At 38.3% G+C, this 27727-nt stretch overlaps 1 protein-coding gene across 1 annotated transcript; it reads right to left on the reverse strand.

Moving 5' to 3' along the window:
* Positions 1-109: 109 nt before the first annotated feature.
* On the reverse strand, positions 110-27618 carry DYNC1LI2 (dynein cytoplasmic 1 light intermediate chain 2). Its single transcript, XM_080552840.1, has 13 exons — positions 27377-27618; positions 26595-26668; positions 26061-26177; positions 19662-19892; positions 13831-13994; positions 13432-13525; positions 12749-12884; positions 11920-12031; positions 10796-10855; positions 9965-10006; positions 9423-9540; positions 8265-8381; positions 110-3106 (listed from the first exon to the last, which is right to left on the reverse strand). The coding sequence occupies exons 1-13, from the start codon at positions 27469-27471 to the stop codon at positions 3000-3002; spliced, it is 1467 nt and encodes a 488-aa protein (XP_080408966.1). The 5' UTR covers positions 27472-27618; the 3' UTR covers positions 110-2999.
* Positions 27619-27727: the final 109 nt, after the last annotated feature.

Below are 27727 nucleotides of genomic sequence, written 5' to 3' on the forward strand. Positions count from 1 at the left end.
TACAGTTACTTTCCATCCTGAACACAACCATACAAGCCAACTTATTTCTCCTCTTCACAGAAACAGCTCTAGAGAGGTGATCTTAAAAACAAAAAAATCACAGCATAAAGCAGTCTGGATTCGTGTTTATTGAAGCCAGTAATTAAAGACGTCCTTATTTTGCCAGCACTAGAAAGCAAGATTCCACATGACTGCATACTGCACCTGGTTAAAGCCATACAACTGGACTAAGGTTTGTTTCATACATTTGCAGTCCTAATTGTAAGGTGGAAAAAAAAATCCAACAAAAAAAACCACAAAACCCTTAGTATACAGGACAGTGAACTTTCATTTACAGCATGTATATTGTTAAGTTCATGATGTACAGAGCAGTCACTTTCAACGTAGTTAAATTAAATAAAATACGAAATTCTGTTCAGTTTAAACAGTTTTTTTTTAAAAGCCAATAAAAAAAAGTGCAAACTTAAAATCAAGCAGCATAACCACAGCATTTTTATGGAGGGCCAATCTTTAAACTTTTATATTTGCTTCAAGTTGAATGATTTCATCTTTTGTTTTCTTAGTTTAAACATGAACAGTAGATGCAGTCACTATAATGCATATAAATATAGTCATATAATAGTTTAAACAGTCTACCATACAAGTGTATCCGCAAATAAAATGAAGTTCCACTTGAAAATGTAAAGGCTGTTTGCAATTTGGCCTTTGGTTCCAATGCTTGAAGACACCAGAAGAACAACTGTGCAGCTCACCAAAGTTGACAGACTTTGGCAACCACAGGATGCTACATAACTCTTTCAGTAAACTAGGAGCATTCACTTGCAATCAGAAACTGGAAATCTGTTTCTGTTTTGTCAGAAGCATCTTTCTGCAAGGCTGATAGGTTAACATACATTATCAGTTTTGATTAATTTAAATATATTTAACATTTTTTATAAAACCAGAAAGTACTTCAATTGTAAGTTTTAGCCATATTGCTAGAGAAAGTGCTTACCAGGTTAGATGACAAAAATACAGTTTCGGACTGAGGTTTTCAAACTCTATCCCATTACAATCACACACTTTTCCAATTTTCCTGCCATGCCTTTGATGTTTTAGTTTCTAATCTCAGTTCTCAGTGTCAGAAGGACAGTGTAATTACTTCTGGTGTGGTAACTTGCAACTGGCACCCATTACACCAGGAAGTATATCCACATAGCCCACCAGCCATCCACATTCTTAGTCTGTTACCTAGACAATTGTATAACTTCAGGTCATACCTTTTATTTAAAAAAAAAAAAGTAAAAAAAAAGTAAAAAAATATTTTCAACAAAAAACTGGCACAAATAACATGCTTATGTTAATGGTTGTCAAAGAGGCAAGTAAATACTCTTAGCTTCCTAGATAATGCTTAGACAGAGTTACAAGAACAGCCTCTTGATATAACAGGATTTGAAGTTAACATCCAGTACTGTGTTAGTGGTCAAACTAATTCTGTATATTTAAGTAACAGTATATATTAGGGAAGTTATATCCAGACATCAGATTTAGTACAACAAGTTCATATCAATAAAAAGTAAACTCTGCATAATTCAAATTGTGGTTTTTCCCTTCAACATTAAGAGCACAGAATATGCTTGGTATTTTTAATTTATGGTAGTGTGTACATGTAAAACAAGCATACCGTATATAAAATCAAAGTGCCATTTCAGTAACCATAGCAGTTTTGTTTGTTTTTATAGAATGATGGTTTTTTGTGACCATGGACAGAGCTCCGTTACAGCAACGGGGACAACCACAACCCATCTTTCCAAATGAAATGCTACATTAAAAAAAATACAAAACAAGTTATCAACTATGTTCATCATCTACACATTCGCGCTTTTTAGGTTACCTTCAGATTTGGAGTTGGCTGCACCTGCAGCAGATGTGGTTGGAACAAGGGCCTTGAAAGCTTTTTTAACAACTTCCATAGGTCTAAGGCAGGAATCAATTTCAGCTTCGTAGCTAATATTTAGTTACAAAAAGTAAGAAAAAAAATACTGAGTGTTCTGTAGCACATTTCATTTTGGGAAAATGGTAAGTCACCCACCATTCTTCATAGGCTAGCCTCTTGGCATAAAAAAAGGCAGAAGCTATCAGAAAACAGGACTTAAAATTAAATACAAATTGCCAAACTACCGATTTTAAAATAAAACCAAACAGTGACTGTTTGTACTACAGTGCACAATAAGTTCAAGCACCTTCTAAAGACACGCTGTGCCAGGCACTTGGATCTAAACAAGTTATAGTTTCTCCCTTTGTCAGCTACACCAGCAAGGGCATCCACACTTAGACTTTTTTTTTTTTTAAACTAAAACAAGACTTATAACAAGAATAAATTCCCATGATGCTTAGTGTTTGGCCTGGAATTCTCCAATGTAAAGTAGTCTTTTTAAAACAGTGATTATTTACCCTATGTGAAACACAGGATTTAACAACATTGCTCCTCTCCAGTCAATCCAACATTCTAGTTTCTTACTGACCCAAATCTGTTTCCCCTTTTAGGGCTCCATTCCCTGCCTAGGCTTCTTTCACCTAATTAATTTTCTGTTACACCACCACCACCACCTTTCCAAGTATTTAATGCATTTGCAAACATATGAGTAGCCAATTCCAGTAACTCTGAAAGATTTCATTTCTCTTTCTTGCCTTGTGTGCAGTCAGTAGTATTATTTTAGTAAGAATTCTGCATTTTACTTCTCTGTGCTCTTCACAACAGGAAATGCAGCTGCACCTGCTTACCCCAAAAACCAAAAGAATTGCCCTATATAAACTCTAAATGGTTATCTTATACTGAGGGATTTTATATGCAAACTTCCTGAATGTGCACTTTTTACTGGGACAAGGCAATGACATAGTAAGCTCATTTCCCCTGCCCCAAGAAAACTGATAGCATCTGCCATAGCAGAAAATTCCTGGTCTTATCAGATCAATATACATAGTTATTTGGTCATTTACATATGCATCTTTAAGCGCTATCAAGCTTCATTCTCTGTTGGAGGAGAGTTTGTTGTTACCATAGAGTCTGGCTTGCGAGTCATCCTATCCAATTCCTCTTGAACATTTGTCAAAACTGTTTTTTGTCCTAAAAAGAAAAAAAGGCAAGGTTAAAGCAATCTCATTTCAATGAAATATTCTTACTGATGAGTACAACTATTGATAAACTCATTTTTCAATGTCAATATATTATTTAATTGCTTGTTATTTCCCTACCTACCCAAGAACAGAGCCTGACTAAATGCCATGCAGTAGCTAGATAAAAACTGATATACTAAGATTTGATTCACTTTAAGGAGACAAAATGCTGAATTATACAAAAACATGAAGCATCAAAATATCTGTGACATACTTTAGAGCAACTGACATTTTAAAAACAACCACATATAGACTTTTCTATAAAAATCAACTGTATACAATTCTATTATTAGTACACACTGCAAGGAGTTTATTTCAACCCAGATTTTAACCACAAGCTCTCTGAGGTATGTAGGACACCTGCTACAAAAATCACATTTGTTTGGTCATACTTGCTGTGTTTCAGTATTAAACAACTCTTTTATGTCTGCAGACAATGTTTCCCTTAAAAAGGGGGACATGAATTGCATATTCATTTAATATCTCAGAGCCATCATTTCAAAGGACTTCTTCAATTGAAACCAGACACACTGAAGTATTTCATGGAACAACGTTTCTTACATTTTTATATTAGACTCAAAGCTTTTTAACAATTCTCCAACTGAACTACAGTTTAAATTCCCTCATTCTGAAAATTATAAACCCACAGACAAATTAATCACTAAAATTGGAACATTATATTCTAATGCTCAAAGCATACAAGCATTTAAGATTAAAAATCTATATTTTTAGACAAAAAGTAGATTATATAACTATGTACAGCTTCCTTACATAGCCAAAGAATTTAACAAGCATCTGTTTTCTAGTTCAAATGTGTGTGAAATATTAGGTGGATTTTTTCCAGGGTACATGCTGAAAACATTAGGAAGGCAAGATTTGACTGTTAAGAGATTTAAGCGTTTTTTCCAAAGTACAAAGACATAACTAAGTTAAAAGGCTACCTTTAATCACTGTAAAGGTTTTAGATTTAAATACTAATCCTAAGCCACGGTATTCTTAATAGCATCTATTCAAAGCATTACTAAATAAACAAAATTAATAAATTAGTAAATTAACTATAACATATTTATAATTTATAATACAAAAAACTTTCTTTGTAGACTAAGAGCACCTTGAATCAGGAAAAAAAACAAAACCCTCTCAGACAAAAGTAGGTTTAAACATAAACTGTGGCATTTTTATGCCAAATGAACCGAATTCTTAATTTTCCAAAATAATACCAAGCAGCTGTGTCCTGCAACTACCTCATATTAGACATGTAAACCATAGCTAAGCTACTCAGTGACATGTAGGTTCACATACTCCCCTTTACCGCCACCAGAAGTGGTCACTTTTCAAAGGAGAAGAAATATACAGTTGTGATTAAGAAAATGAAAATTTACTCTCCATTATAAATTAAATTGATATTTGCTCTCACTTTCCCTACAAGAGTATTGTCCAAGATGGTAGTGGCCTTAGTCAATTAGATCTGTGCTATACAATTGTATGCATTTTCCTTTCCAGAGTGGAGTGAGATCTAAGAACCCTAGTTCTTCATCTTTTGCACAGGAAGGGTAAATGCAACTTTAGAATGTGGAAGTACCTCCTTGTATATACAAATAAAGTAACTTTTTATACCAACAAGTCCATGAGGAAAAAAAAATCCAGCACAGTACCTATCATGTGAAGCTTTTTGAGTTATCAAGGTTTACACATGGAAACAGACACTCCAGCAACATAAAAGCATACTGGACACGTGAAGTTGCACAGCATGGAAACAGACATGACACAGCATTTGAGAGTTCTCTCATGTAAGAGTTGAGATTTCATAAACCAATCAGTTAGGCTGACCAGTACGTTGAAATCCATAACGTCTCCCTCAACCTACAGTAATCTCAAAATTCCAACCACAAGATACTCATAGCTGTGGGAGAAACGAATGGTTTCCTTCAAGCAAAATATTTTCAGCAGCAACCTTCTGAAATTTTAGAGCTCTTTAAAGAGTTTAGGTTAGGCACTTAAAATCTCCACAAAGATCATTTCAGTACATTTATTCACATAGAAGAGGCTGCCGTAAATAAGACTTCCTAATCCCACAATTCATATCCTCCTCAACTCCTCCACAAAAGAGCAAGTAATCTTATCACCAGCACCGGGTGCCTTATAAACTCAATGAGAGCTTTTCAGATACAAAGGAGTGCTTACCTTCTCAGTACTGCTTAATTATATCATAGTTGAATATAAGATGTGAGAACATCAGCTGACAAGGACCAGGCATATTCTCTTGTGAGTTAAAGTCGATTGTTCTGTTCAGAAAGTCAGGGGACGAGTGCAAGCTGCCAGCTTGATACAGCCAAGAAAAGCCAACCGCAATCTTGAGATCATTCAGATGTACTTTCAGCAAAGAAAGAGAGGTGCTGCAGCAGGCACTACAATGAAATTTATCTGCAGTGCTGCATAAAATTCTAACCACTCATGTTGGAGAAAAATAAGCCAATGATGGCAATTAATGAAGAAGAAACCAGCAGAGAAAAGAGATCAACTTTTAACAGAAGGCTAGAGGATAAGTTGTCTAATTTAGTCTAACAAAACAAAAAAGTTAAGAACTGATATGACTGCTCTCTCTAGATGTCTCAGGAGAGGAATAATCTATTTAAATTAGAAGTTAATGCTGGCAAGAGAAAACTACACATAGCCATTAGTCATCTTTGAAAACTCTTGAAACACACAGGGTGTTCTAGAAGACTGCAAGATGAGAGCCCATTACAGACTAGTTAGTTTTTACTCTAGTATTTTTCCAGAAACTGCAATGACGTTTTAGATGCTTACAAACAGCCTAGCAGCACAACAATAACATGGATCTGTTACCAACAAGCTGTGTCAAGCCAATCAAGATTTCTTTCTATCATAGGATAACAGCTCCTGTGGAAAAGGGAGAATAGTTGATACCGTCTCACACAATCTTCATGTAAATGAACTAGAAAAAAGAAGTCTTGATATTTCATAAAAAATGAACTACAAATCCATAAAATAACCCACTAATTACCCATATTACTACTCACTATTTTTAAACAGCAATCTACCCTGTCCAACTGTTGAATTTATCAGATATGCTGGCAAGCGTGCTCAAAGACTCTACAAAAAACTCCGAATGACAGGACTGGAGGTAAAAACTTATTTAGATAAATTGTCAAAGCTGTGTATAATAACAGAACGCAAAATAATGATGAAGCAAAAAATAGTGCCTTTGGAAATACTAAGGTCATTTGATACAGACTATCAAACATCTGATTAGGAGGCAGAAATCATATTAAACTTGCTGTATTGTTTTAACAAATCCTGATTATTATCATACAGACAAAAAATCCTAGCATCACGCTGAGATGTCTAAACAGGAGCACAACATCTAAGACAGATTAAGTTACCCCTACTTAGGGCTGACAAAGCCTTGTCTGAAGCACTGTATTCATCTCTGAGCACCGAAAGAAACAGATCTTCTGAGTAGGCAGTCCACAGAACAGTAAGACTTATCAGTGCCATAGATATGCCCTATGAGGAACGGCTGACAGAAGTCTATTTTTGTGGTCCAGACAGAGTCACAGGACAAATATTAACAGTTTTTAAATATTCAGAAGACTGCTGCAAAGAAAGATGGGATACACTGATCTCTGTCTCCCTTGAACAAGACAAACAGTGCTGAGATAAAGAGATACTGACTATAAGACAAAAAAAATAAGAACTGGAATAGACTTTCTGGATAGATGACATTACATCTATTATTTCTAAGTTTGTTTCTTTTCTTTTTAATCACCAGTCAGGAACTTCGTAACTGATTCTGCTTTAAGAAAAGAACATGGATGAAATAACCCCTAACCATTATGTCTAACTGTTTTTATAGAAGTAGGATTAATTTGACAGTGCAGTAATTAAGAACATGATGCTGCTCTGGATGAAGCGGGAGGTACCTTTCAGTGTTTAAATGAGAGGGCTCTCTAGCTTCAGGCAGAATGTAATTAATGTATTTGTAACGTAGATAAAATTATATTAAGTAAATAAAGTGAGAATATAACACAAAAATATTTTATCATTACTTTTTTAGTAAACAAATTTAATAAGATTTATTTAGGAGATTTAGAAAATTCATTATAAATGGAGGGGAAAAAAAACACAATAGACTTACCGTAAGTCAAATTCTAGCCATTTTTTGAGCTTTCAGTGTATGAAATGTCATGTAAAACTCTTCCCAATTAAAAAAAAAATCCTTTTCTTCTCCATGGATAGTTTCAGGACCTCTTAATAGTTACATCCTCACTGTCTGGCATAAATTTTCTTTTTAAATTTCACATAATTTCACAAGTCTGGGATCTGAAGTAGAATATCTACCAATAACTTAGTACTGAAATAATTCTGGAAATAAGCTCCTGAATATAAGTGGTGATGGGAATGCCAATACTGAAAAGAAACAGCTAAGTAATCAACAAAGAAGTGAATTTCTAACATTGGGTGGAACAACCATACACTTTAGAGCACTTAATTTTCTACATAGTGTTCTGATGGTTTCTCTTATTTCCACCTAAAATAGTGTAATTGCTCTTCAGTAAATATGTCATAGAGTACAATCACACGCACAACAAATCCACTAAATCAGTTATCAGTTGTGTTGGATCACAATAAAATACTAGATAATTAACAACAGAATAACCTCAAGCTGCCACAACAAACAATTTGTTTAAACTTGAACTCTGGAGAGATTTCAGTAATTTGACTGGAAACTACAAGCTGAACCCAATATAACACATTTCTTTCAAGTAGCAGTTAAGTGTCAGGAAGGCAAGGAATTCTGATGTAAAATATTAGCATCTTTTGAATACAATCAAGAATCAGATGTCATTTCTATCCCAGCAGTACAATTTCACTCAGAGTACTGAATTATAGCAAGTTTAACAGAAGCCATGAGTCATGGAGTTGCAGTAATCTAATCCTTTAAGAGACTGCACATTTTGGCATCGTATCATCTGTCAAGCTCTGCCACTTAACTGAACAGCTTAAAAGATAGACACATTTAGACCAATGAGGACCAAATAAAGTATTAAAAATACAGAAACAGCCTGCAGTAAGAGATCCGATACCTGATTTCTTTGCTGTACTTTGCACTCCTCCAGCACCAGGACTTCCAGGAGAGCCAGTCTTTTTGCTCAAGAGACTGTTAAAGAAACTTGCCAAAACACCTTCACTTGCAGCATTATCTAAACAAAAAAAAACCAAACATAAACATGACAGAATAGTTAATGCTGGTTAATGATAGAACTTACTTTTCCATATACATGTAACACCCTTACCAATCAAGGAAATAAACCTCAGATACAGGAAAGTCTCTCCCTTGCTCAGTTTTAGGACACTAGTCCTTCTGCTTTCTTTGGCCAAGTCAGAGATGACTGAAAACACATTACTGCTCTTCTGGGATGGAGGGACACAAAATGTTAAGTTAAACATTTGTATGCACTTGCTTCTTCTAAATGTAGAAAGCCAAGAAACAAAGTATAAAACATCTAGGTGCAACTTATAGATTTGCAAGTCCATTTAAAAATAAACTGCACAGAAATTTTAGAGCAGTCTTTCATGCTGCACTGATTTTCATAAACCAGAACTTAGTTACAGAGCAATGCCATGATCTGGAAATGGATGAGTAAGTTATCCATTGTAAGTGAACTGTGGTACTAAAGTGCATAATTCAAAACAAATTTTTGTCCTACCTACTTCCTTAATGCAGAGAAAAAAACATTCAATAATGCAGAACTCTATCTTATGAGGAAAGGAACCAGTCAACAATGGGGAATTCCCATCTTAGTGCTGAAGGAGGGGAAGGGGTTCAATTTCCAAGTTATTTCAGGTACTAGAGAAAATAACATTCTGGAGAGGATTTAGTAGAAGAACGGGTCTCATTGTGCATTCCAGAATAAAGTATGTGACGTATAAACCTCTGTGGGGTTTAAAGCAGTCTCCACTAATAGTCCAACTGATTCATACAATAAATGTATTTAGGCAATGTAAACAATTAATGTATTTCAACTCTGTCCCACTGCTTGATAATAACAAAACTCTACTTCAAGTTACATGAACGACAAAGAATAAAACCAAAAAAAACTGAATCTATGCTGTAAATTCATTCTTGTTATTAAATTGACACTATACCATTAGTAAATAAATTCCAAAGTCCTTCTGCAAAAGAGGAGTGTTTCTTCTAAGGGAAACAACACATGAAAAAAAAGTAAAATGCTTATTCATACTTTTAATATTTGGATCTGGCTTCTTAACTGACGTTATTGGTGAGGCACTGGGTACATTGGCGGGTCCAGCTCTGCCTTGAGTTCTTGGGGATCCTGCAGGCCCTCTTGCAGGAGATTCCTTAAAAAATTCCAAATCACTTAATTAAACAGACTAGTTACATCAAGTAAATGCAACATTGTGTACAAATTACTTTTTTAACCTTTGTATTGGCACTTAGTGTGCCAATGGAGAAAAAATGTATAAATATCAACACAGGCTATTTTGGTCATGTGCCTCCACTAAGAGAAAGAATCAGCGTAGGAAATTTTCAGTTCAAAAATCATCAGATATTTTTACGTTTCCACAGTGAGTTAGAATGAAGTAATTTTTAAGCAACATCATAAAATATCGACATATATTTTTGATTTTTCCACTGTTTGGAAAGATTATGTATCTGTAATTACGTGTTACATTTATAAAATGAGCTTCTGCATGTTAGAATCATTCCCTTTTCCCTAGAAAGGAACAAAACACCTCCTACTCTTCTCTTGGATCTACTTACTGATGCTCTTGTAGGCGTTGCTGGCTGTTTGGCAAGGAATGACTGCAAAAACAACATATTAAGAATTTTAATTATTTTCCAGAAACTACAGAGGAATAAAATACAGTGAAGCTGACTAACCCTTGATTTATTTCATCATTCACTTTTCTGATATTTACAGACTTCCTCTTTGATATTTATATACTTCCAAACTTTACTACTAGAGGAAATACCACTAGTTATAAAGAAAAAACATGCCTCAGTCCTTTTTCTTACACAGCCATTTCAGAACTACAAGCCAGAACCATAGACACTCAAGTCTGCAAACTCTATGATATTTATAATCAACTACATAGAAAACTGTTGTTAGGGTGTGGTTTTCTTGTTTTTTTTTTTGTTTGTTTGTTTGTTTTTGAAAAATAGAGCAGTTGTTATAAACATAAGAAAATAACAAGATACAGCATGGACAAATTTGACTCCTTAAAGTCTTTCAAGCCCCCAACTCTAAGAAAACTGCAATGCTAAGATGTTTTTCAAGTATTTGTATTTTACAGATCAACCTATATATGTTGTGAAATTTCAAATCATTTTCTTACTCTTCTCCTTTGGATTATAAATGATTTCTGCTCTGATCATCCTTAAAGTTTGCCAAGACGAGTGGTTATATTTTCTAATTGTATGCATAAAATGATTATTTCACAATCACATTCAAATGTGAGAAACTGAGAAGCTGTTGTCTCGTTAAGTAAACAAGGAATGGAAAACTGAAGGCATCAATGGAGAACTTCAAGTAAAATCTTATTAGTAAGGATTTTTTTTCCTTTTTATTTTTTTTAAATCTTCCATTTTTACCTGTTGCTTCATAAGAAATACTTGTTCGTCTTCTGCTGCCAGCTCTTTATCATGGACTAACTGTTGAGAAAAATATTTCTCTTATTAGAAACAGAAACTGGAATTACTGTAACATTTTCTGGCTTGACAATCAATAGCAAAGAAAGATAAGCAAATGTTTAACACTATTCCTTAAAATATTTGTAACTCCCTTCACACATAAGAGTAGTAGCACTGAAGAGGCTGCAATTGAAAAAGTATTTTAAGTGAATGCAGTAGACTAGCATGGAAGTCAGCCTGTGGGAATTCTCCTCAGAAGGTGAGCACTTGGTAAGTACCCATATTTATCTTTACAAATTTATTTTTTAATCTCATTAGCATTTCTTCAAATACTTGGTATTATCTTATCCATAAGGCCCCAGATTCAATCCCTCAGCTCCCAAAAGCATTACACAGACCTTATCAATTTTAATGATTGATGCAATCACAAGTTCCTACAGGTGTCATGAGTTACAATCAGCTTTCATATAAAGCTTCAATTATCTTCTCCCTTTTCCAAACACTGCCACTTGAGCTAGAAACTTTAGGTAGGAACACTGTAAAATAAACTTTACAATGCAGACCAGAATACAATTTAATTTACAATTTTCCTTATTATCCATTTTACACAAACTGCTCCTATGTGACCATTCTAACAAAATTAACAATACAGGGAATTTACATGGATTACTTTCTGCTCTTGCCCTACATGAAGAATTGTCATTAATAATGTAATGCTAGTGATATGCTTTCTTCTTTTACAAGGTTTGCCTCTACATGATAGCCTCAATTACATGTCTGTATGTGTAAACTGCTGAAGCCTTAAAACAGTATTCTGTTTTCAAAAAGCATTTTTGCACGGCACATCCAGAAAGGTTCATGTGAAATGGATATTTTTGGACTGCCTTTGATTCACTAGAGTGAATGACTTCAGTGTTTGCTTGCAGTATCTTAAGCTAGTGGAAAATGAAAGCCTGATGTTTTACACATTTGGATAAAGAAAAAAATTAGATTTAGAGTTTTTCAACATTGTACTGTTTGCCTGAATGGCTGTTAATAACTTATTTGTCAGGGGACAGTGGAAGGAAAAGTTCAACCTTTCCTACCTTTCTTACAGGAGGTTTTACAATGAAGTCTTCATATGCATCTTCTGGTTTCACTGTTGTGAAGTTTTCATGTAGAATTGCAATTTTCTTTTCATTGTCCCAACCAGCAGGTCTATAAAAAGAATTGAAGGAAAACTTTGCCTTTTGAGCCACAGAAAGTATGTCTACAGAGACCAATCGTTTACTGCCTGCTACCTGAACAAGGCAGTCTTAGCCAAGGTCAACCCTAATTCTCAGCTGAATTCTCAAGTAATATGCACTACACTTACTTAATCCAGGGCTTCAGAATACTCACATAAAATGATTTTGAACATTACAAACCATTCAGGTTTGTTTATTTTTCTTTTCAGAACCAGCCTGTATACTCCACATATTTTTTATCCAAAGTAACAAAATCAAAAGCTGGTGCATGTAAAAGATACTTCTGATTTGCTGGAAGTACAATAGGTATGTGCTGAAGTCCCTCAAAAGACTTAGTCAGTCACTTCAGTTTAAAACAAGACTAAGAATAAATAATGAAAAGAGGTATTTAGAAGTATATCACATACATGAAAAATGGCTAAAACCAGCAACCCCTAAAAACTCATTTATTTCTTTGAATATTATTTTCAAAGGCTAGTTTTGCAAGGTGGACCTGCTGCTCATCAGAAAAATAAGAAAACAAAGATACTCGTTTAAAGTACCTAAGTTAAATTTAGCATAGCATTTCACATTCAATTTCCAGCCTAAAAACATAACACACCAAAGTAATTGATGCAGATCCTTCATCTATGTGTAGAGTTCAATATGACCAATATGCTTTCAGATTGTTTTTTTACAATGGACTTACATAAAAACTGCATCCTTTTCTACCACTAAGGCAGGTGTGGTAAACTGAAAACCGTATGTTTTATGTACAATGTACTTATACAACAGATCAAGGTTCTTTTCCTCCTTAACCGATGTATAAATCAAGGCAGCTCCATCTGATTACTTATTTAAGGAAAAACATGTAAGATACAGGTTTCAAATGACATTAGTACTTTTAAAACAGAGGCCTAATGGTCACGTATCTACTAGAGCTATATTTGAGAAGTAATTAAATGCAAAAGCTATAGCCATTTAGCATTTGGGGAAACGAAGGGGGGACATACACAGAAGTTACCTACTCTCCCAGGCTCTTAAAAACTACAAGTTCTGAAGGAAAACCAACAAGCAACAACAGAAGGAAAAAAAACACACACACAAAAAAAGAAAACCCCAACCCCACCCAAAAAAAGAAAAAAAAACTTACAAAACGTAAGACAAATCTTTCATAAAAGAAGAAAAGCTCAAAATCCCATGCATGATTTCAAAACTGTAATTTTATACACCTTCAAGCATTTCTAAGACAACAAATGCTACTTAATAAATAACTAAATACCAAGCTATTCTGAAGTGCAATTTCTCAGATTGATTTTATGCGCAATTAAACACTAGAACATTATTTTTTTGCTCCCAGATTTCAGTAAATCTCTTTACAGTAAAGGATACACTGTAAGCAGAATCGACGAATGTGTGACTGAATGAAGTCAAAGTGTTCTTCTCTGTAATCATGTTCCTTCTCTAGTACACTCACTGCATCACACTGGAAGAAAGGGATAAAAAAAATCCATTTAATTCCAGCACATCTCTACATTTTCCTTAATATTTCATAAACATTTACACTAATCCTTTTGTTCTAAAATGCCAACAATAAAACAAATTATAAAGTAATTATCATACAACTAAATAAGGTTATTACCCTTCTGCAAAATTAAAAATAGACACTGACATCAGAAACTTACTTTTAAAAGAAATCTAGAATTAATTCAGCATGTCTGTATAAAGCAGACGCTCTAAAGGTCGAGTAATTAAACTTCTCCACAGTGGCAAACAGAACTAGAAACTTACTTTTGTACAAACTACCAGCACAGGAATACCGAGGTTGTGAGTCAGCACATTTTCTCCAAGCGGTAAAGAAACATTTTCATCCTCTTGGCCAGAAGGGCCTCTTCTCTGCGGTGATCCTTGGTAGCCTTCTTCAGGTTCTACATACTCTTGAAACTCCTTTATAACTGTAAAGATAGAGATACTTGTGAGACAAAACAAAGGAACTAGTTCTTTAAAAAAAAAAAAAAAACAGAATTAATATGACCTAAAATAATTTTATCTATTCCTAACTAGAAATCTCTACAAAATGCAAGCTCAAGCCTGGTTGCCCCTTCGAACACAGCTCTCTTCCCCCAGAACTTACAACAAGGTAAATCAAACGCAATTTGGGGCCATTACAAATCAGCAAAACTAGCTGCAAGAGCTATGGTATACACAAATGCACATTCCTCCGTTCGATGCATTTCATCATAGTTGAGTTCCCAAAGAAAATGTAAATTTAGCTTAGCAACCTAACCTATACTCACTGCAATTTGCATCTGGTCTTGCAAGAAGAAAGCATGATGAAAATGTAAACGGGCACAGAAAACACCAAGCTGAAACAGCCACTTGTACTGTACTAACCTTAGAAACTACTACTCGGTTTACGTTTCTGTTACAGGAGTCGAATGCTAGAAATATAAAATATACGCTGCATAAATACATACTCAGTGACTTGTAAATGCTATCTGAAAAGACATTCTGCAAAACTACCACGGAGTCCAGAGAAAATCAGATGTGTTCTCTGTTTCCATTTCGTGGATGAATGTTCCAGTAATAGCAAATACTATTAAACACTGAAGTGACTAAGAAATAGTATTATCACCATTTTGGAGGCACACTGGGACCCACACATTCCTTTATCAAAGCTGGGCTACAACTTACTCCCCAAATGTCCGTTTTGAGGATAAAAGCCAGAGCCCAAGCAAACCTGCCCCGGCACAGTGCATCCTGAAGGTGCTGCCTCGCACCCCAGCCGCACCTGAAGCTGCCTCCTGCCTCAGCCGTGGGGAGCATGCAGCACAGGGGCACACAAAGCTCCATGACTTGCTCCTGTGAAGGCACCTTTATTGCACAGAGTGTCACCAGAGCTATGGTGAGAGCAGACTGCATGTAAAGTGAGGAAAACTCTTGGTAAGAGCTCCGAATCTCCGGCACATTCACAAAGAGACTGTTGTTCGGTACATGCAGCCACGTGACAGGGCCATCCGATACATCTGAGGTTTGGGAACCGGTACAGCCTCAGAAGTTTGTAATGCAGAGCCTGCAGTATGAGGTCATCGCACCTTTTCAAAATAAGGAACATTTCTGCAACAGAACGGGATGTGGAAGGAAACACAAAGCAGAAAAAACAATTCTGTTCAAAGCTGTACAACCTACAGTTTTCATCAGAAACATCAAATTGTGTCATCATTGTGGGAAGCAAAAGAACTCAAGTCCAGAGCAAAGCTTAAAAAAAAACTTTGAATATGGACCTCTACTTCAACCATCAATTCAGTACCTCCCAGGAACCAACTAAAAAAAAAAAAAACACAACAAAACCAAACACTGAATGCAATTACTTTTAAAGCTGGGGAGGCAGTGCCTTCTGGTGGAGAAGAAACCACAATGCTTTTAAAGAGATGTTTTCCTCTAGCATTGGCTCACACTCAGCAACTGGAAATGTAAACTCCCATGTATATGCTGCACATTAAATGTGCTCATTGACCATCACAGAAAGCTGGTTAATTCCAAAGCACTTCAGGAGAAAAGGATAAAAAAGTTTTCATTTCATTACTCAACCAAGCAGATTGCTCCTAGCTAAGGTAAGAAAACAAACAAACAAAAACTACTGAAAACAAGTCTATTTCAGCAGTTCACAGAGTACCATTTATGTTCCCTGCAATCATTCAGACAGACCTCATTGCCTTCATCAGATGTGAGAGAATATTTGGCAATACTGGTCTCAATTTACTACTGCTTTATAATCAGACAATATTAGCTTGCTTAACTTTGGTCACAACAAAGGAGAAAAACAAATGTTTACAAAGCTATTTAGTCATATAAAACCCCTCAAGTTTGGGAAGGAAAAGCCTCCCCTGAAAACTACGGCTGATCCCGTGATACAGGCAATCACTCAGGACACCAGCAGCACCCCTGACGCTGAGGCTCTCGGCTCTTCCCTCGCAGCCCAACACCACCATCACCATCGCAGAGCTGCAACCAGCAAGGCTGTGCCTCTCTCTCCCTGCAGAACCACGCACGAGGGAACAAAACCGCTCCGTGGAGGCGACTGCTGCTGTGCTGGCAGCAAGGCAGCGGGCTGGCATTCATCCCTCACCGGCAGCTGGAATGGCTACGGAATACACGCCCAGCTCCACTTACCGAGGGCATCTGCTGAGCAAGGAAGTACAGCTGAGAGCAGGAAAAAGCAGTACTGCAAAGCTCGAACTGCTGGATCTTGCTTCTGTGCTCAACTACTTCAAGTGGTTCACATGCCAGCTAGCGACAGGCTCTTGAACAACTTTTCAAGACTCTCGTTCAATCCCAAGTCCCATTCAACATTTAGCCTGGTTAAAGCCAAGTAAACCTGCATCACAAGTGCTACCAGACTACCTCTCAGCAACGATTTCTAGGAGAAATACAAGATAATTTCTCCTACAGCGTATCTGCCTCACAGACATTTAATACTTTTTCTCCTTACCTCCCATTACCGTTACTTCCTCACTTGATCTCCACTACAAGACTTTTAACGGACCTGAAGTTCATCATGCACCCAAACAGATCAAATAAACCCTTTGTTCCTCCCTTCTTTAAAGTAAGCTATAAATATTTTCTCCTTCACATACTCCACGTTAGCTTTAGCTTAACAACTCCTTCAGCTGTATTTAAGACACAAAAAAGGCACAAAAGACTAATTCAGCCTGAGCAGGGGACACTATTTAACTCTCAGATAAACATTATTGTGTTTCAAGCCTTTGGCTTTGAATACAAGTATCTTGAATAACGTAACAGCCTTTTTACAAGTATATTTCATTTCTGCACTTCCTAATTTTTGTCAGTTGTTTTTCTGCTGGGCTGACGTAAGTACGGAAGCAAAACACAGACCTTCCCTTAAATAATGTAATGTATTGTTTAAGCAGTGATTTATCAGAATTAGAATATGACTTAAGTTAGAACATTGGAATTGACATAGTTTAAATCCACACTAGCAAAGCTTTTAGCAAGGCATTTCCGCAGAGCAGCTCAGTGATAGGAGCGCATGCAGACAAGTTCTTTGTACACTTAAAATAATTCAGAAAGAAACAATTTCTTTCAAGGCAGCCTGTTACTTCCATATAGGTGTGGTGTCTCCCATTCTGGATGCTCTTTAACACAAAGGAAGGGCTTCCCATGAACCAGATGGAGGCCAGCGTCATCCACCCAGCAAAGCCAGGAGTCAGTATCACGAGATACTGAACACTTATCACAAGATACTGACTCGTGCAAACACAAGACAAAAGGCTGGGTGGAGAAAGGCCACAAAAACCTTGAAAGTAAAGACAAGCAGTCCAAAGTTCAACTCCATCAGGAATGGTGAGCTAACAGAAGGTTTTCTGGAAGCCGGTAATAACATCCTAGTGATGGAGAAAGAACCTAGCAACACTTCACATGGATACTTGAAAATGTTTCCCTGCAGTCAACAAGAACTACTGATCACTTCAGCTGAGGAGTGCAGCAACTAGTGGGAGTGCTGAAAACATGCAGCTTGGGCTACATGCCCAATTTAAGTCTAGAATCGAGCATAAGAACATACGGTCATATAAGCTGAAATCAAGAAACACATACGTGCCTTCATGTAGTGTTATGCTGCACTGGGGCTTTACTGGCACGAATTTAACACATCTCTTCACTCTGCACCCTGTCCCAGTGTTTTGATTGCCTGCTTTACAGCTGTGCTTCATCATCCCTTTTTTTTCCATATTGGGCTATTGCTACACAGCAGATTCTCCACTTTGTGTCAGCATATCTCAGAAAGCACAGGCAGGAGAATTTTAGTAAGGAAAACTTTGCTGACATAGACTTTTTTGAGGACTATAGTCACAAAGCGTTCTTCAGGCATGTGTGCATTATATTCTCAAGGCAGCTATGCTAATATGGCCACAACTAAAACAGGGATTTCTTGGGCACAATTTGCTGTTAAAAGAATTACAAGTTATGGTGGCCAAAGTTCTGAGCACACATCTGGCCTTTAAGTTCTGCAAGAAGTTAAAAGACATGCACTAGAGATAATACAACTGTCCTGCACAGTGACTACGAAAAGAAGCATGAGGGAATTTTGGGAGAGAAGACATTTAGGCGGCCCCTGTTCTACCTGCACGATATTGGACTGAAGTTCACCGCTCAGCCATACGATGGCAGCAGAGCCCTACAAGTGTGTAAAACAAATCCCAAAATTTCCTTTTCCCTCAACTCTATTAAAGAGCATGAGAAACTAGTAATTTCTAAGGTCCTTCCAGTTAGAAATCTCCAAGACAGCACTACTGGAATGCCTTCTGAGATCTCCAAACACGGTACCAAAGCTTCGCCACAACTCTAACTGGCTCCTCCACATGGGGCATTCGTAGCAAAGGCTGAAAACATTTTTTCTCTTCAAAATTCAATTTGAAATGCACAAAGAACTCCAGACTTCCAGACTTATTTTGATTGCCATACAGTTTCATGTGATTCTTAAAAATGCAAATCAGGTTAGCTGCTGTATTTTGAGACCAGAATTGCCTTTCTCCCATTCCCCCCAAAATAATGCTTTTTCCCTTCAAAAAAAAAAAAAATTTGTTTTGTTTTTAAATATAGCCTGATGATCAAACCCCAGATGGTTTCAATTGTTAAGTATATACTTTAACTAGTATGCTGCAGGCAGAACCCTTTTGGGAAAGCAGTATTTAACATTCAGAAAGGAGATGAGCTATACAAATACATCTGAATGCCCACATGCCAAACAGATTACACTGCTCCCTAAAGTGAATCTAAGGAAGCCACTAGACAGTATTTGCAAGGTTTAAACACTGCAGTGCAGCCAGGAACCAACCCTGAAGGAAAAAAAAAAAAAAAAGTAACAAGCACCCGTAACCAGTCTGAATGTATAATTGAGTTGAAAAAGGAACATGTTGCTAAGGACTTTCCACTGAAGGAATTTACTTTAGAGTAATTCAATATGGATACAGAAAAAAGAACTCCCTAAAAACTCTCAACACTATTTTAGAAAAGAAAAGAAGCTGCAAAAAATAATACTGCAGCAGCAACTGCTTGCTAGTGCCAAATTCTTTCCTGCCACAGATATGCCAGGAAAGAAGCCTAATTTATACAACATTCCTAGTGTCACAGGGTAGGAAAGGCAAGAGTGAGATGTACCAGGATCATGGTCTGAGGCCCATGAAAAGCAAGGGCAACAAGACCTACCGGAAGACAAGTACAGTAGGAAATGAGACCTGGCTGGGATACCACAGTAAAGCAAACCATTCACTTTGCTATTGAACTTTGTCACTACTTTTAAGATTGTGATTCTATATAGCTAGCTTAAGAAATGGCCTTTTAAAAATTAAATCATCAAAATCTCATTTTTGCAAGGAATATAGAAAATTAATCCACCTGAATTTTTGTTAGCATAGCAAAATCATTAGAGTTCTTTTAATGCCTAACAGTCTATTCAAATTTGAGTTGTCATTGCAATTCTTACCCAGCTCACTCTCGAAACGATAATTTGAAGAAATTTATCATTACAAAAGAAAGCGGCAGAAGCTAGTTTAAAAAAAAATGAAAGAGGGGCAAGAATGTACGGATGCACAAACACTTACACTTCTGTTCCATGTCTCTCATCTCCTCAGGAGGAATTTTCAGCTTATCAATATGTTCTTGCAAGACACTGGCCCACTTCTGTAAAGACTCCATAACAGTCCACGGTCTAGACATATCTGCGACAAAGACCACTATGGTGTCTTGCAGGGATTCTGCAGAAACAGCAAACTTCAATAGCCCTTTATGGTATAAGTCTCCATCCAGAATCCAAACGTTACAGCGGGTATGATCTGAAAAGAAAAGGCACAGTTGAAGCTCAATTGATGCCAGCTTGTTGCTTTGCTAGTCTGTAAGCAAACAGGAGTGTGCATCAGTGTTAACTCAAAGACCAGAGCCCAGCTAGCAGCAGATCTTGATGGTTTACCTTTTAACACAGGTGCATATATAAATGCCCAAATTAGTTGGCAGATGCTTCCATTTAAGAGGACTCTTCTTGGTTCAGAATCTTTTTAACTTTTGTAACTTCTGTTTTTTGGCTTTTCTTATTGACAGATGACACAACAGTTTCTAGATACTGCACAGCACTCCTCAATTTAAACAGGGATATTACAAGTAAATCAAGGATACACATATCACAAATGTAACTCCAAGTTCCAAAGGGAGTTACAGTATAGCTGAGCTCAGCTGGAAAGCCCTAAGGGTCCCTCAGACACTGTTTTAACATACTGAAGACATCTTACAACAGAAATAAGCTGCAAACAAGATACAAGCAATAAGCAGCTTTGGTTTCTAGCACAGGCGTAGGAGGATCCGAACACGGGATAAACATAAAGCCTACCAAACTTTAAAGCTGTGCTATATGCTCCTAATTCACAATGACTTAACATTGCCCTCTACTTATAGCCTCTTTGTAGAATTAGTACTAGACCAAAGATTTGTTTTTTAGTTTTTGTGTTTCTCCCCACAGCATTTTGATAGTGACTGAAGAGTTTTTGTTGAAATGCAAGGGGAAATAATCAGCTGGAACAGACAGCTGGCATGAGAATTTTTGACCCAAACATGAACTTTGGCAATAAAAGAAAAAAATGAAAATGGAGCATCATCTAGGAACGATGTTTCAGGCACTATGGATAAACAATTCTACTCAAATTAAAAAAAACATTAATTATATTATCCTCAAAAGCCTTCTCCTCAAAAAAAAAAACCAAACAACTCCCTTTGTTTCTATCCACTAGGCTCATCCTATTATCTCTTCCAAAATACTCTCCATTCTCTTACAGTTGTCCAGAGAGAACCACAGGTCTCCAAAAGTATTACAGATGAGAAGTGAATTATGAAATATTATGCACTAGATCAGCAAACCCATCACTGAAGACTACAGATTTTCAAAATTGCTGCAGGGCCTGCAGGGTTGTTTTTTTCCTCCAATTTGTTGCACCCTGTATTTCCCTGTCATGTGCTCCAAACCTCTCAACTTCACACAATACATCCAGTCTCTGTGGCTGTCCTAACTTAAGAATCATGTCACAACATAAGAACCCATCAGGATCAAAAACACTGTCTCTAGAAAAAGGCAAAAATTTGACTAAAGAGATTAGAAGGAGAAACGAGCACAGAAATACACATACAACCCTTGCTAATAAGGTCTTCAACAACATTACTGAGCAGCCCAGATTACATCAAGATGCTGTACGTGGGCAATCTTCCTTTAGCATCTCTGTTATGCTCCTACTTAAGTACTGCTAGAGTATCCTAAGTTATTCAAACATCAGTCATCACCAAATAGGCCAAAAATATGTTTTTAACTTAAATATCTAACTTCCAATTGTGCACTTCAATGCTATTGTTTGCAGTAAACAGTTAAAATCATTACTGTGTACTTAAGAAATACACCATGCAGCAATTATTTTCTCCTTCCTCCTCCTCCCGCCCACTGCAGCAGACCACCTCACTGATACCAGCAAGGATTCTCACAGCACTGGATGCACGAACTGAAAGCTGTTGGAAGGCTTCTAAAGACTGAAGGAAAGTCTGGCAAAAGTTTGGAAAAGAAGGAGGGAAGCTAGAACACAACGTGAGCACAAACACAACAGTACATTAACCATCTCTGCAGGACTCTTATCCCTGCACCTTTTTGTGCATTCCCAGAAGCAAAAATCTACCAGTGGACAACAAGTCCTTGGGCTTTCCATGAGCTACAGGTTATTAATAGACATTTGATAGCACAGTGCCTTCTTGGAGCAAATATGCTAAGTTTTAAAGAACTAACTTAAGTCTATCTACAACCTATGAAAATTTACAACTCTCGATATCACTGTCATAGCTTCTCCTGTTGTGTGAGTCACAGGGAAGACTTTCACATTTTAATAAGCAACAAAAATTAACAAACCCCTTAATTCACTGATTTTAAGTCACTTTTTTAAGCCAGATTCTAAAGGTTACAAAGGTTTTGTTTACTAAACACCTCTGTCCAATTTAAGGGTTTAATTTCCACTCTATTCCAGATGTTAAGTAGAACTAGAACACACAGCAGAATTACCGCTCAGATGAAATCCATCTGCCAGGGTGACTGCAAGCCTAAAGCCTAACACTCACAGTACACAATGGTTCTTTTTTGATTGTCTGTTAAAGACAGCTTCATAGGAAAATGAAAGGTTTCCTCCTTTCTTACAAGGAAAGGCAACCATCAGGTATGGATTGGCATTTACATTTGCTATGAATATTAAACACTTAAAAATACAGTACTGCTTGTTCACAATTTGGCAAGGACTTCACGGCAAATTCAACTTTGTCAGCACCGCGTCAAGCTCCCAATTAGTCATCCGATGCAAATGTTAACTGGACCTTTCGTAACGCTTGTGACATGAGATACCGAAACAGAGTAAACAATTATCAGATCCTGTTGGAATAACAGGTGTTGCTAACTAAAGACTATTAAAATAGCTGCCAAGATTACATTTTAAATCCTGTCAATACCTTATCCCTTGAGCCCTGAGAAGCGTTTTTCATCTCTGATGAATTTTGCTGTAGATGGTTGATTCTGTGAACTGCAACTACATCTTCTGTATTTATTCAAAACGTAACGGTGGTAATTAAGTATCATATCCCTTATCCAAGCCATAAAGAGAAGCAAAATGGTGAAAAAATCATTTTCAAGAGAATGACTTTAAAGATGATGACAAAAAAAAAAGTCTCCCATTAGAAACCAGTGTACCATCAGCACTTGGCTCACTCCGGAACAACCAGTTCAACTGGAACGTGTGCATGGTGTGACTGAGGCCAGTCCAAACCTGAGGCAAAGAAACAAGACTACTTGATTTTCTTACAAGGAGGAGCGCCACAACAGAATGGCTGTACCTCACCCGCATGTTTGGTACAGCCAGAGCCAACTGTATTACATTTGTAATCTGAGGCAGTCCAACTCAAAAACCTCCACGGTGTTTATAATCGCCTGCTAGCTGATACCTCACTGCTACCAAACAAGCCACCTCAACGGTTCGTATAGTTTGCCGCACTCTCCTGCTGCACATCCTCACTTTGACTCTAAGACACTCTGAAAGCTACTCTAGAAAAACATATCCTGTAAGAAAATGATGCAGAGCCCCCCTTTATATCCTACCAATTAAGACTCTCAGCTCTCAAAAGCAAGCACAGACACAAGACATCTGCTCATCATAAAGTAAGGCAAAAAATTCAGACTTAGCACATCCCTGGGAAACTCCACCAACAGAGGAATCTAGGGCCTGAGCTCCAAGGTTATTAAATGTTCTAAGTTAATTCTACAGTTAGCGCTCTAAGTGCTTTCATCCAGATGAACTAAGGTGTCATGTATGTAGAAGCCATACTCTCCAAAGATATTGTACCTGAGGCTAATGATCTAGGAGAATCCTCTCTCTCTCAGGATTGCTTGTCAGGCGTCCCCGAGCCTCGTCTTGAACAAATGCCTTAGCCTAGGCACAACTGGGGATAGTACCCTAAGGAGAAGATTTTTCAGGCAGAGATTCAGTAGTGGACTTATTCTAAGTTATCCTGAGACCTAGGGACCAAAGTAGTGCACGTTACATTGAACGACTAACATCTGGCAGAAACAGAACTGAACCAGCTAATTACCGAGGTAGTGGTGACATGCATCTTGGCATCCAAGCTAGCTGTGAGGCACTGCCAAGAAACAGGCAGTGACGGTGAAAACAAGAAGTCAGTGGACACCTGTATCAGGCACAGACGTCCTTAAAAAAAAAAGCATTTTTTATAAATTTAACTTTCATTAGATTTGTTTAACTTTTCTTAGTGGAAAAGACAAAAAGGAAACTCAATTATGCACCCTGTGTGACCCAGCATGAAGTAGTAACTCTGCGACTACTTTAAGTGTAGGACGAAGGAGGAGCCAGATTCAAATATCCCTTAATGAGGGAGACAGGAAAGGGAGGGGGAGAGGTAAAAATACGAAGCAACACAGAAGATTTCCCTTAAGACTTCCAAAGGGAGGTAGATAACTTGGCACTATGTCCAAACTATTTTCCCTGGAAAGAATAAACTCTTCTGAAATGAAGAGAAAAAAGGTAAAAAGCAAAGAAGTCTTCCAGCATCTGGGAAAGAAGCTGACAAGATCTTGACTCCACTATTCCACTAGTTTCATCTGCCAGGGTTGGCTTGACACCCATGGAAATCCTCATGGTTTGCTGGTCTCAAAGAGAATGGGGTATAATAAAAAGCAGATACCCTCAAAAATGCGTGTATGATAGTAAGCTCCTGAATACCTATCTTCAATTTTTTATGACTTCCAAGAACTGTGGAACAGTTATATAGGCGTTGTTCCCACATCTGTGTCTGACTGCACACACCTAAAGCATGTAACAAGTTTAAAGAACAAAACCAAGTGTGTCCTAGAGAAGTCAGCGTTAACTCTGCCTGCCAGGAGGTCCTGACCTACTTTGCTATTTATTTTGCTTGCTGATGACACCAATGAGACAAAAAGGAAAGAGGCAGATATTATTAGATCCTAACACAACCATTAAAGGGATGCGCAAAGACCTGAATTCTGCAGCTGAGTCTGATAAACTAAAAGGTCTCATTTTTTCCTGCTACTGGTGCCAGAGTTCTTATGACAAGCTTCACGTAATCACATCAAATACTTATCACTTACAGATACTCACAAACAGACCCAAAAGAGTTCCAGAGTGGAGACATACTTGAGGTTTAACAGCACCAGTAAGAATAGCACACCTGGCAATCGCCTGCTTGCAATACCATCTCCTTTGAAGCTGCAAGAAGCTTGATGCCACAAGCTATCGTAACACCCCTAACGGTAGGCTTTTCACCCTGAACTATTTACGCAGTACTAAAGAAAATTATACACAGGGAGAAAGCACTTAAAATAAGAACCTCAAAAAGTGAAGAACAGCCTCAACACTGAAAATTACACCACAAAAGATTTTTAGGAACTGCAAGATCAGGTGGCCACTGAAGATACAGGCACTGTGCTCATGTACTAATGGTGCCTAACTTAGTATCTGAAGACAGTTTATTACCACAGGAGCACAGGACCAATCTCCATAACAACCAGACACATATGGTACTTAATCACTTATGCAGTACATTTCCATTTCCAAAATACCATTCTAGGATCTACCCAGTTCATCTTTCTTCAGGAAAGATGGATGAAACACCATCATTGCTTTCCTCTTCAGCACTGGAAAATCAGAAGGTCACAAGTTGGAAGACCATCATTCCCAGTTTTGGGGGAAGGAAACTATCATGAAGAGATCCAGCATTTTGCCCAAAATGAGATAGGCAGAGGAAGATTCAGGAGTGAGGATAATTAGCCCACTCTTCATTTCTTCCTGTCTCTAACCTAATATCCTAACAGTATTCTCATTGTTAGACCTGCTTGTATCTTGCCTCCCACCTACTAGAAAAGACCTATCATTAACAGTAACAAAAAGAAATACAAGGGACAAAGAAACAAGCTCCATTCTGAGAAAATAAAATCCTAATTCTATTCTTCATTCAATTCTAACAAAATGATGCAGTTACAATTAACCGAAATGCCACTCATTGTCCCTTCAAGAAAACAACAACAAAAAAACAACCAAAATTCTGACGATGTATCACTTTTTTCCTGTAACTATAAAGCAGTTGTATGAAATGACAATGTATCTCCTAGTAAGCCAACATCAGGAAATGCATCTACCCTAAAAGTAGATGGATCCTGAGCTATATCAATAGCTCAAGTGTACTTTTGCCTCTTGCATAGGGGAAGTGTGAAACAGACAAAAAGGAGAAACTAGTCCAAACATAAAATGCATTTCACTTAAGAAAGTGATATAGTTTATAAAACATAGTCAATAATTCTGGAACTAGGTACTCGGGCGTAACCCAAAATACACTGATGAAACCAGAACTATAAAAAAGCAAGTCAGCTATTATTGTAAAAAAGATTACATACAAAATAAACTTACCATCCCTGTCTTCATCGTGAATATTTAGATATAAGTATTCCAGTCCTCTTCCTTTTTTGCCGTGCTCCGCTCCCTGTATTTTAGCCATAAGCGTGGTTTTACCAGAACCATCATCACCTGCCAGTAAGTTTGTACAGGAAAAGAAAAAGAAAAAAAAAGTTTCAGAATTAACTTTGTAGAAAAGACTTTCAAAACACACTTAAGAAATCAGAAGTGTTCTTGTGCATTTTTGGACCACACTTACTATACTCTTCTAAGCGTTCTAGCGGAATCCAACAGCTTATACCACAACAATAAGAAAGAAGCACTTCATTGTTCAGTATTACATTTCATTTATTTAAATATATCTTATAAAACTAACAGGATAAACCAGAAAGAAAATAAATCCACCAGCCTGAAGACAAGAATGCCATAGATCACATTACATAAGCTAATTTTAACAAAATGATACGTCAATTTGTTCGCATCATTGTTTTCGACGTGCTTTGCTTCTACCAAAAAACGAAAATCCTCATGCTTGCATGTGCTACTTACCAAAAACAAGAATATTTTTGCCTGAGGGCAATTTAGATCTCGACCGGGTAGAAACTTCACTCAGTATCGAAGACCTAGAAAAAGAGCATCGTCCTCGTTAGGCTGACAGGCACACACTGCACACAGGCACCAGCACGCACCGCTCGTCTGACAGCGCTGATGAGCTCAGCAGATCTACGCGGACCAATCCAGTCACATTCATTCTATTTACAAACTAGGCTTGTTACAGGTAAAGATTTGAGTTCATTTTAATAAAAAGCCTCCCCAGAAGCGTGCCACCTTTTTGAGGAAAGCTTTTACAGCACCTAGAGCACGGGCACTGAAGCCTCCTGAAGCTGCTCTCCCGCAGAAGAGCTCACGTTACTGCTCAGCATTACTTCCCAGCTGATGACTAACTCTTCCCACAATCCATTACTGCATTTCACACGCATTTCTTTTTCTTTTTAAACAGATAACTGACTGAAAAGCAACACATCGAATCCCCCAGGCCCCATCCCGCAACCCGCCGTGCGCCACGACCCAACCCCCGGCTCTGCCCCCATCCCCGCCGGCCCTGTTCCCCCACCGGGCCGGGAAGCTCCTGTCAGCGGGCTGCGGGCTTCGCTCCGCCACGGCCGGGGCTCGGGGCTCCGCCACAGCCGAGGCTCGGGGCTCCCGCCCGCCGCAGGAGGGCCGGGGCGGCGCCGCGGGGCAGGGGGACCCCGCCGTGACAGGCACGGGACGCCCGGCTGGCGGGGCACGAAGGACGCGCGCGTGCCCCCCTCCCTCGGCCGGGGGCTTACCACAGGTTCTGCCCTTCCTCCTCCTCGCTGGGCAGCTCGGCGCCGCCGGGCCCGTCCGGCCCCAGCAGCTTCTTCTCCACCAGCACGGGCGCCATCTTGCGAGCCGCAGCCACAAAGAGTGACCTCAGCCGGGCGCGCCGAGGACCCCGCTCCTCCCTCTCCCCGGCCCGCCCGCCGCTGCTGCCGCCACCGCCCGGTGCCGCCGCCGCCGCCCCCCGCTCCCGGCTGCGCCCTGCCCGGCCCGGCGCTGCCCCACGCGGCCGCGCAACCGCCCGCAGCCGCGGCCGCGACGCGATCAGGCGGCGCCCGGGCAGCCCCGGCAGCGCCTCCGCCCTGGGCGGTGCCTCCCGC

The sequence above is a fragment of the Anser brachyrhynchus genome (genome assembly GCF_964034855.1).
Source record: "Anser brachyrhynchus genome assembly, chromosome: 12".
Lineage (NCBI taxonomy): Eukaryota > Metazoa > Chordata > Aves > Anseriformes > Anatidae > Anser > Anser brachyrhynchus.